Source organism: Empidonax traillii, unplaced genomic scaffold, assembly GCF_003031625.1.
Source record: "Empidonax traillii isolate 1590-97213 ecotype Southwest subspecies unplaced genomic scaffold, ASM303162v1 scaffold574:size890810, whole genome shotgun sequence".
NCBI lineage: Eukaryota > Metazoa > Chordata > Aves > Passeriformes > Tyrannidae > Empidonax > Empidonax traillii.
In genome coordinates this window covers 837,694-851,332 of record NW_020955767.1, presented here as the reverse complement: position 1 = coordinate 851,332, position 13,639 = coordinate 837,694, and the positions used below count along the sequence as shown (strand labels likewise).

The window sequence follows — 13,639 nt, the reverse complement described above, 5'->3', positions numbered from 1 at the left end:
CTCTGAAGTATCTCTGCTTTTTTTTTTTTTTTTTTTTTTTTTTTTTTTTTTTTTTTTTTTTTTTTTTTTTTTTTTTTTTTTTTTTTTTTTTTTTTTTTTTTTTTTTTTTTTTTTTTTTTTTTTTGGCATTGCAAATTGCCGTGTTACTTGTAGCAGATTTGAAACCCTTTTTTCCTCATTCTGCTTTCAGATTCCATTGGTGGGTCGTTTTCAACTTCCTCCCACAGATGCCACCACAAGCAGAAGCACTGTCTCCCCATCTCACAGTGTGGAACTCTGTCCATCAGCCCTCTGCTTTTCCATCCTCACACGAAGGGATCCCAGATCATCATGGACACAACACAGAAGGCGGTGAAGCGCCAGGCTAGCTTCTGCAATGCCATTACCTTCAGCAACAGGCCCATTGTTATTTATGAACAAGTCAGGCTTAAGGTGAGTAAATTATACCTTCCCTTTTTGCTGTGGGAGTTGCTGTGAAGAACGCTGGGGTGTACCAGGATTTGGTGCTTGCAGCGAATCTCTAGCCCTTCCTTGAAAAGCACAGTAATCAGATCTTGGCCTTAAAGATCTGTGATCTTCATTGGTACTTCTGCTTTTGTCACTGCAGTTCTTGGAGCCTTAGGTACAGACTGCTGTAGAAACTGGCAACAAAAGGGAAATCTGTGTTCCAAAGACACTTGTCTTGATGTTAGACAAGAATGAGAGATTGAATTGAGATGATTGCTTGGAAAAAGCAAGAAAAAAGGGCTTTATTGATTAGTTAGAAAGGCAGCAGCCTCAATATCTCCCTAGCCGACATGTCCTCTAGGCTTTGCTCCCTTCCCGCAGAAGAATTTTACTGGCAGGCTGAAAGAGGTTGAGTAGTTAGTGAAGGCATTCCATTCCCCAAAGAGCACTTTTGTTCCTGTAAACAAAGCAGCAATGAGGGCTAGTCTCGTGGAGGTGAGAGTCAGCCTCTTCTCAGCCAAGATATGAAAAGGACCTGGAAGTGAAGGTGCTTGCTTGTGCACTTGGCCGGGAAAACAGAAGGGTTTGGATGAAAGGATGAAAGGAGCAGTGAATGCAGTCACTGTTGCTGTCTGCTGACTGCTTTGTTGAATTAGTCACCTGACTGTGGTAGCCCAAAGGATGGAATTCATACTCCTGGTGCTGCAGCTGGCACAGGAAATTCAGCTCCTCTAAGACACCATGCCTCCATGTGCATCAGGAGCTGCTTTCTCATGGAGAAACTCCTCAGTCTCCTTAGGAACTGAAGCACTTTTTAGCCCTTAAGGATCTTGGGACCTCTGAGCTCCATCCACCGATACTTCCCAATCTTTATGTTCTCTAATTTGTGAGACTGCATTTTTCTGTTCTTAGCTGATTTCATGGCTTACATTGGCACAAAGTAGGTCATCTTATTTGGCCACTTTAGTTCATGGCATGCATGAATGATCTAACTGCAAATCCTTCATTTATGCAGGAGTTTTCCGGGAGGTTTTTCATCATACAGCTACCGAGTCTGAATGATTTTGCTGTTGCCCAGTGCTAGAGGTCCCAGAGTGCTAAGAACTACAGCAGCAAGTCAGCCTTCCCTGTCTCTTCCCTTAGAACCAGAAAAGAAGCGAGGAATAAGGAATATGCCTCCTTTTGGAAATCTACAGAGATTTCAATGGTTTCTGGTTCAGGCCCATCGGTAGAAAATCCCTCCTACAGGTTTTTTATGTTTCCTGTGGAGCTCTTCTGCTTCTATCCACAGTGGAAGCCCAGAGGACTCACTCACGTTGCCTAATGAGATTTTTTTTCCATGTTGGCCAGCAGTTTGGACAACCAACTGCAAAAATAATCTGGGAGGAGATGAAAGCATCACTTTGCTTTTGAAGACACCATCAGAGATTTGAGTGGATTTAGTGGTTTAGGCAAAGGTTCTGGGTTATTTATTTCTTCCTCATTCTGAAACAAGGTAGCCATCTCTGGAAATTCACACTTGTTTATGACTGTGTATTTTAGGATTTTAGCTTGCATAACATATGTGAAGAATATGCATGCAAATCTACACAAGAGATTTATAAGCAGAGCTCCCGTTGACTCCAGTGGGAAGGTCTCATGGCAGTAATCAACAGGCTTCAGCAGAACTTGTACTCAAGGGATGGATGAAAATGTGAGAACATCTTTGCTTTTATGATAAGTCCGTCCTGTAATTGCCTCGCTATTGTGTGTGCCTGTGGAAAACAGCATCTTAAATCTTCTTACCAGCTAAACACTATCCATGAACCCAGTCATTTAGATCCTGTAAAGTCTAAACCCTGTTTGGAAAACAGAAGAAAGAAGTAAGGAGATTTCATTCTATTTATTAGGTATTGTATCTCACATTTTGTTCTGAGATTTTTTAGCAGCTTTGGGAATATGGGAATACGGCCGTCAAACAGCCTCAGAGACAGTATGGCTGCTTCTGTGTAATTCAGAGCATTGCTAGGGAGTGGAATGAGGTTCTCAAAGATGGCTCAAGGCAGTACAGATCAGGAGCCTGAATCTGTGGAAGCAGGCATGGCTTAGCAGTTTGGGTGTTGATTCTGTGTTTTCCTCCCTCCTTCCTTCTGGTACCCAGTGGACCTCCCAAGCTTTTCTGCTAGCAGTGGCTGCTGAAGAGAGAATTTGGTCCATCATTAACCATTGCCTTTTTTAGCAAAACTGTGTTTCCTTTGTCCAGCTGTGTCTAATTCTTGGCAGGCTTTATTCTTAATTTGAATTTGGATATTAGTTTGCCTGTGGTCAGACTGTATTAAGAACTGTTTATAGGTGCTGATTAATACATGGAACATGTGCAGCCTCAATTACCATATGAATATTTACTTCATGCAGCCTGTGATTGCTGTGAAATATTGGCAAGAGACTAAATTGTACAAATGACAATGAGGCTGTATTTATCTTAGACCCAAAAGCTTTTAGGGCTTGTGGTAAATTTTCTGCAATAAATAATCCAGGCTTCTTCTTGGAGAGTGTGTATTATGTTTCCCCATTTTGTCACGTGCGTGCCCTGTTCACCCCAATTCTACTTGAGACACTCATGATTCCATTCTACCCTGATCAGGGATAAAAAATAGCAAATCTGCTTCAGTCCTTTTTAGTGTCACCCCAGTGTCCATCCCACAAGCAAGAGCTTTCCATGGTTCCTGGGACAGAGGTCAATACTCAAGTGTTTCATATAAACTGTTTAGGTGCCTGGCTGGACTGAATAGGGATAAAGAGTAGCACTTCCTTAACTGAAAAATTGTGTGTTGATAACTTTTCTTCGGAGCCCTAAGTTATTTTCTCTGATACTTCAATTATAAAACAGAATTCTCTAGGATTTGAACAATGTCTTTGTTGTGAGATAATTGTGCCCCCAAGGGGACACGTTTCAGATTTGCCTTGAAGAGGAACATGTAAAAGAAAAAAACAGTATTTACAAATGTGATTAGAAGAGAATCCAGAAGCCCAAAGAAAATGTCTTGTAGAATCCCTTGGTGAAAAGCCTGTGCTTCCAAGTTGGAACACAGGTGGTTGCTGCCAGGCTTTTTAGGACAAAGTCCTGCAATCCTGGACAGTTCAGTCTCTGGCGTTGCCATTCATCTGAGCCATTACTGTTTGGCAGAGCAAGAAATTACAGAAAGGCAGCAAGTTTTGTGTGACATCTGGTGGGCAGTACCTATCCATGTTTCTGCTCTTGTCCTGCAGCCAACAATGGAATTGCTTGGGGCTACCAAGGCACTGATGGAAGAGGACTGTCTTAAGCACTGCCATGTTTGCTGCAGGTTCAGTGAATGAACAGAGACACCAATTATGTGTCAACTGGCATGCAGGAACTGTCTGGGCTCCACATCAAGGTTGGATCCTGCATCCTTAGGTTCTTTCATTTCCCAGTCTGGATGCTGACAGACTGAATCCCTTTGAGAGGAACAAATCCCAGCAGGTTCATGCTCAAACAATAAAATGAGAGGAAAGAATTCTCCAAGGACATCGTCTCCATCTGGGGACCATACTAACTCTGGAAGATTCCTTGCTTCCATGGGAAAAAGTGACTTTGTAACTGAGTAGTGTTTTGGATGTCCTGCATGTGTTTAGGACCCGCTGCCTGCTCCCCTCAGATTCCCTATAGTCCAGGGCTTAGTTCTTGTGAGAAGAAGCTGATGGCTCCGGAGGCATCTGCAATCCATTGTCCTGCTATCTCTCTGGTGCAGAAGAGTGGATATGAGACGTGAACCATTCCAAAAACTAAAGCAGAGTCTGTTCCTGACCCCAGACACACTGAGTAGTTGCATACTGACAGGTGGAGTGTAGTTGTGCACAACATGTTTTGAAAAACACTGCTCACAGCTGAAATAAATAGGTTTTTCCCAATCATAATGCAACATCTATTTTTGCCTCCTAATTGTGTATTTAATAAAGTTAAATACTTTAAATTGTGCTTTCCCACACACAAGTTCTCTGCTGCAAGGCTGTGATTTCATCCAGTTTGACAAGCAAAACATGGGAAAGACTGTCTATAACTTGTCTAGGAAACCTGGAAAACTGCATGGTGGTAACTGCGATTCTGCGCTTTTCCTTCAGGTCATGAGAGACCCCACCATCTAAGAGCTATATGGGGAGAGCTCTGTGGCTGCAGGTGCTGAGATAAAAGGTCTTAGGGCCATTTTTGGCACATTTTGGGAGAGGATGATTCTTAAGCCAAAAGGAATTACCCTAGAAATAGAAGTGAATCATCATGCAACTGTAATTACATTTCACCTCTCCACATAGATTTATTTTGATTTATTTGGTTTTAAATATGGGCATTGTATCCTAAGTATGCAGCATTGCTGCTTGCAGTTGAAAAAGCTACAGCAGTGTTTGGTGTGTAAAATGTTTCCTAAATCTGGTGGGGTCATCTGCATGCTGGCCACCAGTGTTTGATGCACAGAGCCTGTAGTGTTAAAGTAGATGTTCAAGAGCCAAATGCTGTTATTGCTGCTGTTATCTTTGCAGATCACTAAAAAACAGTGTTGCTGGAGTGGGGCTCTTCGACTTGGCTTTACTTCCAAGGATCCATCGAGGATTAACCCTGAGACTCTGCCGAAGTATGCATGCCCTGACTTGGTTTCCCAAAGTGGGTTTTGGGCCAAGGCTCTGCCAGAAGAGTTTGCAAATGAGGGAAACATCATAGCCTTCTGGGTGGACAAGAAGGGACGGGTTTTCTATCGGGTGAACGACTCCACTGCGATGCTCTTCTTCAGTGGGGTGAGGACGGCAGAGCCCCTCTGGGCTTTGATCGATGTCTATGGACTCACCCGTGGAGTGCAGCTCTTAGGTGAGTACCTGGGTCCAAATGTGCAGGGATGATGCTGAGCCTGACAGGACCTGTCCCCTCGCTGGGCTGGGACAGGTGCAGAGAAGCAGCTGTTGCTCCTCCCCAGAGCATCTCACAACCTCAGCCTGGGTCAGTGGGTATTTGAAACACAGCAGGTAAATATAACACCAGTGGGAGGTGGGAAACAGCTGCTGCAGTGTAGCACTGGAAGCCATCTCTAAGTAAGTGGATTTCTGCTCAGAGGTGTTGCTCTGTCAGAGCTCAGAGCCTGGAGTGTGTCATATACCTTGTAAGACTTTATCTCATTTTCTGCTTTCCCCATGCCAAAGCAGGGAAGTGCATTTTACGTGCTATAGATAAATTCTTCCTGGATGGCACTGTTCCGATTTTCTGGCTGGTTTAATGGACAGATTTGAAACTTGGCTATCTTCCAAATTACCTGAGCAAATCTGTGGCTGGTTTTTCCAAAATACTGCTTTCACAGAGGAGTTTGATTTGTCGGTATGCAGCCTTAGATTCACCAGGAGGCAAATCACAGCACTTCTCCATGTAACAGTAATTTCATGGCTCTTGTTTCCATCATGGAGAAGGTTAGATGGTACCCTGCTGATGTTCACAAGCTGAATTTCCTTCTGAAGTTGAGAGATCTTGGCTATTTCCTGTTGTGCAGCCTGCTAATCTCAGTTAAAGTGACAACTTTATGGTACATATGAAAAACTTTATTGAAACTTCTTTCTGACAGTTCTGCCCCCTTTCTGCATTCTGTGCTGTATTAAAAAAATCTGGTGGCAGGACTGCCTGTAGCTACCTACATGGCAAGGAAGAGGGATGTGGTTTCTGGAGATGAAGAAATGAGACTGACTTTATTGCAAAAACTCCTGGCCCAAGATTGCACAAGGCAGAGGAATTGAAGAATTTCTCACCAGCTTTTTCTTTTCTTAGGTGCAGAAAGATTTATCTTTTGTTGTGAATCAGTTTGAATCAGAGCCACTAAGCAACTATTCATAGGCCAAGGTGGTGATATTTGAATTGGGATGTAGAATTCAGGCAAATGTCACACAAAAGGTTCAGTTAGGAAGAGCTTACAAATGACTACAAGTCCTCCATCTGTTCTTGTGAGATTTGGCACCTCCAGACTGCTCTGCTTGATTAATGAGGGTCCATAACTCTGCATTATGTGTTTCCTTTCAAAACACCCGAGAAATCATTTCCTATCCGTCATCCACCCCTGCGTTGTCCAAGCATCTTCCACATCCCCTTTCACAAGGGAAATGTGACTTTTGCCAGCCTCTGACTTACCTCCAGTCCAAAAGGCTCCTGACTCTGGTGGGCATGAAGTTCCTGAATGAAGCAAGCAGCTTCTGAGTTTACACAGTTGGCGTGGAGCTCAGATACGTGTTTATAGCTTGTTCCAGGAGCCTTCAGCAGGCTTTAAGCCTAGCAACTGCGCTGAAACGTCTTCGACCCCAAGTCCTCTCTATCTCCATTCATTATTAAACAGCACTAAAAGTCAGAGAAGGGAAATTGTTGGCTGTGCTGCCCCTGGATCCTATAGACGTACCCGCTACAACGTTCTGCATGCCTGTTTTAGTGTAGCAGACCACACATATAGCACAAGACAACTTGCCAAAAACGCCTGGGACTTGACAAATGAATTTCATAGCTTAGCTACAAACATATGGTTGAATTCAGCCTGGTATGGCATGCAGGGCATCTGATAGAGGCTGGGGATGCTGGAGTGGTATGTTGAACAGAAAAGCCTAGCATTTCAGATTCCAGTTCAGTGACTTATTGCCCCCTAATCCCAAACATTATCCTTTTTCTTAAACCTCACTATTTTCTAATGCCTGTAGGGTTACAGGGTCATACTGCACCTCTGCACTGCCTCCATTTGCTTTTATGTGTATTTCACCCCAGAGCCTGACCAAAAGCGTTACCATTTCTGGTGTCTGTCTTTCTGTTTATTGCAGAGTTGCTCCCTCCCCACTCCCAGTAATGTAACTTGACTTCCCAAATGAGACTTGCCCAAAGAAAAGACCCGCAGCAGTAAGTCCTGAGTCACTGCAAGATCCCAGCTCTGCAGCGGAGTGGACAGTGTACATTTACGTTCCCAAAAGTGACAACTTCCAAAACTACACATTTTTGTTTTTCTTATCTGCATTACACTGGTAAATCAGTTCCAGCTAAAATGTGGAACCCAATAAAGCAGGGAGATGTCCAAGTCTAGTGACATTGTTCCTGTTTTACAGATTTAATGAAGAGAGACTTGAACAAAGTTGGGGGCAAAGCCTGTGAGAGTTAAAGGATTTGCCAGAGGCTGTACAGCAGTGACACCCGACTCAGGTCTTGTTGCCCAACTCAGCCCTGCCTCTCTATCTGCGTCACAGGCATTGCATAACACTCTGGCATCATTAAAAACCAGCTGGTTTGTACCTTAATTTTTAATTTCCTCCTGCTTATGGCTTTACTCACAGCATCAGCCTTACTGATAATTACCCACATGTCACTAATGCTGTCAGTGCACAGGTGTATATGGCTGTCACAGATGTTCCTGGGTCTGACTGCCCTTGCTGTATGTTCAGAGGCAGAGCCCTTTAGGAACTTCTTTGATGGCTGGATTTTGAAACAAAACAGGTGAAAAGGGCTTGCATGGTCCACTACATCACAGCCAAGGGGAGTTTGAATTGAGTTGGGCCATGGTTTGCCTGTTACTGCCCGAGTGAGTCAAATTGAGGGACTGGCTTAAATCTGCCTTGAGGTGGCTTCAGCGATGAGGTTCACAGTGCTGATGCAGTCCCAGGTGAGAGGCTACTCCTTGCCCTCCTTTAGTCCTGTTATAGAGATGAAAAGGCTTAAATTCACCCAGGAGTCTAGTCTGACCACATAGTCTCACTGGTTTTCTGCTACAGTGTAAGGGCTTGCTTAGAGGAGGCTGTTGCAATGGAGTGCATGCATGTTCTGTGTTTTAGGACATGGGTTTTAGTGTAGATGCAGGTTTACATGACCTATAAACATGCCCTTATACAGTGACTCTCCTGCTGACATGCTCAACTTGCAGGCAGGATGGAGTACAGCTCTGCTTCCCTTTTTGGGCAGCTAGTTTTGCACAAGTCACTTTTGCGTTCCAGGATAATTTAAAGTAATGTTTACTAGAAATGTGGCTTGTCCTTATGTTATCACTTCAACATACACACATGCTCATTCACACTTTTTAAAAAGAGTCCGAGAAAAATGGAATATAAGCAATCTGCTGCCTTGCTGCTATAATAATACATCAAAAAAAAAGAAAAGGAAAGGCCCAGCTGTTTAAATCCTGGAGTCTTCAGAGCCCTGGAGGAAGGATGGCAGCTCGTGGGAACCAAATGGTGTTGTCTCACATTAACCTGCTTCTTTCAAGCTCTTGGTTAGTGAGCCTGGCATATACAGTTTTTGTGGATTCACTGAAGAACAGCAAGGGTGACAACTCCCTCAATGATGTGTGCATTATAGCATAATGAGCGTTTACAGGGTTTTCCTTTACCTTTTGGTGGGGCATTCCAGGTTTGCCTGTCGCATGGTGCCTTTTTGAAAATCACCCCATTTTTTTGGCAGTGACATTGCAGCACAGGGTTTCAGAATGGTTAAGATCGGTAAGGCCCTATGAAGATCATCCAGCCCTACCACCTAGTGTCTTTCCTTTCAAAGCACAATGCATGTGCTCTAAAAGTACAGAAAAAGGGGACTGCAAAGCAATTATAATTCCAGCGTACTTCTCTGCTCACCCCCTGTTTCCAGTGTGGTAATGTGAGGAATGGTCTGCTCATTTTCTGTAGTCCAATTCATTGCTAGTATGGTCAGCAACCAAATGCCTTTACCATTTATTACTCTGTTCACACTCTTCTCCCATCCATTCTATATTTTCATTGATGCAGTATTTCAAAGTATTTTTGTTTCTTTACCAACACAGGCTTTGAAAACCAAGGATAATTTTATTTAGGTTGGCACAGTGAGAGGCACCTGTTGAAAGCTAAGTCTAACCACACCTTGTAAATATAAAATACATTAAAAAAAACTAGTAAGACCTTGCAAAATGAGAAAATTTTAAATGCATATGTATTAAATGTGCATGTGTTAGATTTACCTGAAGTAGAAATGGTATAAATATATACTTCAGTCATAAATGTATATACAGATCCTAGTAGAATTCACTGGCAGTGCTGTATATTATATTAGATATTTGAGAAATCTTTTCTTTCTAGCTTCTTATCCCCTTCCTAGCTTCTTATTGCTTTATGTTTGCAATGTATCAAAAGTTAAAATGTGAACTGATCCTGGATGGAAATGTACCCATCTTGAGACTTAAGCTGGTGTCTGTTTGACAAGGAAGTTGCACATTTTGTGGGGAAAGAAAGAAACGTTTTTGTTTTTCTTTCTTCACTCCTGTCAGTTCTTACATAGATTGAATCTCTAGCTCCAGGCCACCTTTAGAAGAAACATTAAATAAACCTCAAGTAAGGTAGATTTATGGGCAAATTTCAAGTGTGAATGGTATAAGACTGATGATAAATCTAATTTATTGCATGCATCTGCAGTTTTACTCTGTGGTTATTACTATTTTATTTTCCAAGTGCAAAGCTTATTTTCCATTGCCCACGGGAATCCATTTCTGTTGCTCTTCTGACACGTGCAAATAAGCGGACTGATCTGCTGAGAGAGCTTTGCACTAAACAAAATTGGATAATCAGATATGACTGCAATGTGTTTTTATAGGGTATTGTTGAAAGTGGAAGCTATAAACTATTTACCCTTTCTGTGGAAGTCTGTGACTATCTGATGGAAAAACGTAAGTGCTTCAACAGAGTCCTACTTAATGAAGGCAAGATACACAAGACCTGCAAACAGCCAGTTGTCCTTGTTTTCCCGCATCTCCTAAGGGGAGAGAGAATTTAAATTGCTCATAAAGTTTTACTGTCTGTAGCTGTTGTCTCTATGGCAGCTGCAGGAAGCTCTCTAACACAGCTACAAATATGAAAACAGTTTAATAAATAACTAATCTCTTGGCATTTTAATTAATCCCTGCTTTGCCTTAGCACCTCTGGAGGGAAGTATTTTTCCAGATGCAATAGGCACCCAAAAGTTAGCCCACAGCCCCAGGGCAGCTCCTTGTGCTTGACAGTCTCTCTGTCCTCCAGGTCTGCCTGTCTTGGTTGTGATGATAAGACTGCTGGACACTGCACTTTCAAGCAGGTCAGAGCTCCTCTTGGCCATGTGAATACAGTGGGGTTTTTTCTTCTTTGTGTGTTTGACTGTAAACAGTGGAGACTTTGTGACCATGAGCCTGGGGAAGGCAACATCCCCCTGTCCTGCCCTCCTGCTGCCAGCATGATCAGTGTGGGGCGTTTGGGCCGAGCAGCTGAATGGCAAGTAAGTCAGAACAGAGAGATGCCAAGTAAAATAAGTTCTCCGAGGGATCAGCATTTCAGGCTTCACTGGGACTCGGTGAGGTGTTGAATTACAAAGTTGCACAGAGGCTGTGCACGTTACATATATTTTCTCAGCCTTGCTCACGGTATAACCTGTTGCTTTCACCCAAACCACCTTTGCCTTTGCGGAACTGCTTGGTGAGTGCAGACACTGCCACAGGTGAACAGAAAGAGCAAAATCTGGCACATAACGTGCTCTTGGACACATTATATCCACAATATGTCCACATCGGCATCTGGGGAGCCTGCAAATGTACCTGGGTAGGAATAAATTCGAAAGGGATTAGTCTGGCTTTTATTGCCCAGACTGAGAAAAATGAAGACTGTAACAAGACAGAATGACCAGTGGAAAAATCCGTTCTGTGCTATAAAGTTCCTTTAGTTCTGTTAGGCTGAAATATTGTTGCTAACACAGGCAAGAAGGTCTATATAGTAATATTTTCCATGTTACCCATAAAACCCCAAGGAAATATGAAAACTCTGACTATTTTAAGTGGTGTTTATGTTATGGGTATGGGTATGCTGTAGTTCAGATGCTGACACTGCAAAGGTAGGCCCCTCTGTTAAAAAAAAAGTGATGTTCTCACATTAAATATCTGTTGTGATGATTGATTTGATTGTTGCTTTGAGGAGGTACATGTCGCTGGTTTAGACTAAGAAATTTATCTTGCCTTTACTGAGTGCTGGAAGTGTGGAGAGTGTAGTATGAAAACCGTGATTCCAATTAAAAGGGCTTTGACTTTCTTTTACTTCTAATAAAGGTATAAACTTACCTGAATAATTGAATGTATACTGAATTTATTACACAGCTATAGTTTGTTACAGAAGTTTCTAGCGTAGACAGGGCCTTAGAGTATAACAACCCACCACTTATGCAGCAGTATATTCTTTAGAGAGATTTTTTTTAAATAATTCCTTATGTTAGCAAAGGTTTTGGATTTTTAATTTAAACAATTGGGATTTTTTTTTTTAAAGACATTCTCTTAACTAATAATGCCACATATAATTGTATTTTCCTTAGTTTGTCTAATGTGATTCCTGTTGTAAATCTGTAGGTCGTAAGTGTCTTAAAAAAAAAAAAAGGGTAGAGGGAATATGGAGAATATATTGGTAGAGGAAATTAATCTTTTCACTTTTCTCAATGCTTTTCTCAAAAATATTCAGCTAAATAATTTATACTGTTCAAACCTTAGGCTGTAATGCTGAAAGCTAATTCCTCTTCATTAATAAAGCTATAGCTTGACAAAAAGAGTGCATTTAATCCTGTGTAAGTTGGAGCTGGAGGTAAGTTTTGGATGTGAATCGAGTGATCTGGTGAAAGTATAACCATTTATTGTGCTAATCTTGCAATTCCAGCTATTCCAGCTGTTCCAGCTGTGGAGACCCTTTCCCCTAAGCCTGTATGACAGATGATGGCTAAACAGTGCTTACATGATAAAGCTAAACACCGTCCCTGTCTCTGCTGGCGTGAGATAGCACTTTGTCATTTCAATGTCTAATTGGCATCACAGCTGCTGAATATGCAATTTACTGTACAGAGGATGTGATTTTTTATCCCTGTAGGTGTCTAGGTTATTAAAAAAGTTTGACACCTTTAATAAAATAAAATTAGCTTTTCCATCTGTATCGGCAACAGAGCTAAAAATGAGATTTCTCTATAGCACAAAGTCTCTCTTTTTTTTTTTTTTTTGATCAAGCTGTGTAAGCAGAACTGTTGCTGTTGGGTTCAGACTAGAAATCCTTACCAGTAGCCCAAGTCTGCTCTCAGTTTTACCAGCCTAAACTTGCAGCTACCTGTGGAGTTGCTCTGTTTTTACACTGTGAGCAGAATACAGCCCTGGTTTTTGCTCATTCCTTCCTTCTTTTTGGCCAAATACTGAGTGGCAGACCTTGCCTCGTTTGTCCTAAAGAAAACAAAACATTTTGACTCAGGGGAACTGTTCTGATTCAAACCAGAATCTCTCCTTCACAGAAGCAAAGAATCATAAAATGGTTTGGGTTTGAAGGGACCTTAAAGATCATCTAGTTCCAACCCCCTTGCCATTGGCAGGGATGCCATTCACTAGATCATCTTTAGTCATACTGAGCTACTACTTCTATTCTCTAAGGTAATCTACTTGTGTTGAATCAAGTCCTGATTTTGGTGCAGATCAGCTCTTGCTTATGATGCAGCTGCTCCTGCAAAGTGCTGTGCTCAGTGAAATGCTGGACTCCTCTCTCCTGTTCAGATATTTAGGAAAATCTGGATCTTTCATCCTTCTATGACTCTCAATCACATTTTCATAATATGTTCTACTGACAATATTTTTTACATCTTTCCCCTGTGTTGTGGCATTTTGTGAAAATATCATGCCTTGTACTGACATGCACTAGCTAAATACTTCCTCCTGCTGTGTTGGGAATTGTGGCAGGTAATGTTGGCAGAACTTTGTGAAATTTGTACAAAGCACTCCATGTTTATAGGCTACAACAGTATGTCCAGTCACTAGTTTTGATTCTCAGACATTAGCATCATTTTGATGTTAAAGCCCTTTACAAAATATTAAAAAAAAATAAAATCCATTCCATCTGCTCGATTTTGAAATGAAACTTATTTGGTATTGGTAAAGTTTTAGTCTGTAGCTGGGTATAAAAGACTGATAAAACAGATTGCTGGCCAGTGGCTGTGGCTGGTGTGTTTAGGAAGATTAAAATCTCTTGTGATGCATCTGGCTACCGGTGTGACCCTTCCCAGACAATTAATTCTCTTCAGGAAAAAAAAATGTTTAATTGCTCTATCTTTTTAAGAGGATAAAAACCACTCCAAGGAAAAAGCCTTTTGAATCCAATAATCCTATTCCCGTGCTGGTACTGTGCCAGTAAGTACTGCACC

General features: G+C 41.9%; 1 protein-coding gene across 6 annotated transcripts in view; it reads left to right on the top strand.

The window, feature by feature from the left end:
* The window catches only part of NEURL1 (neuralized E3 ubiquitin protein ligase 1), an 89,496-nt gene that overhangs the window by 24,984 nt on the left and 50,873 nt on the right, over positions 1 to 13,639 (top strand). For all 6 annotated transcript variants that reach the window (XM_027898009.1, XM_027898014.1, XM_027898013.1 and 3 more), the window contains 2 exons: positions 191 to 432; positions 4,984 to 5,305. In XM_027898009.1, coding sequence (XP_027753810.1) covers positions 191 to 432; positions 4,984 to 5,305 — 564 coding nt within the window. The remainder of the gene's footprint in view (positions 1 to 190; positions 433 to 4,983; positions 5,306 to 13,639) is intronic.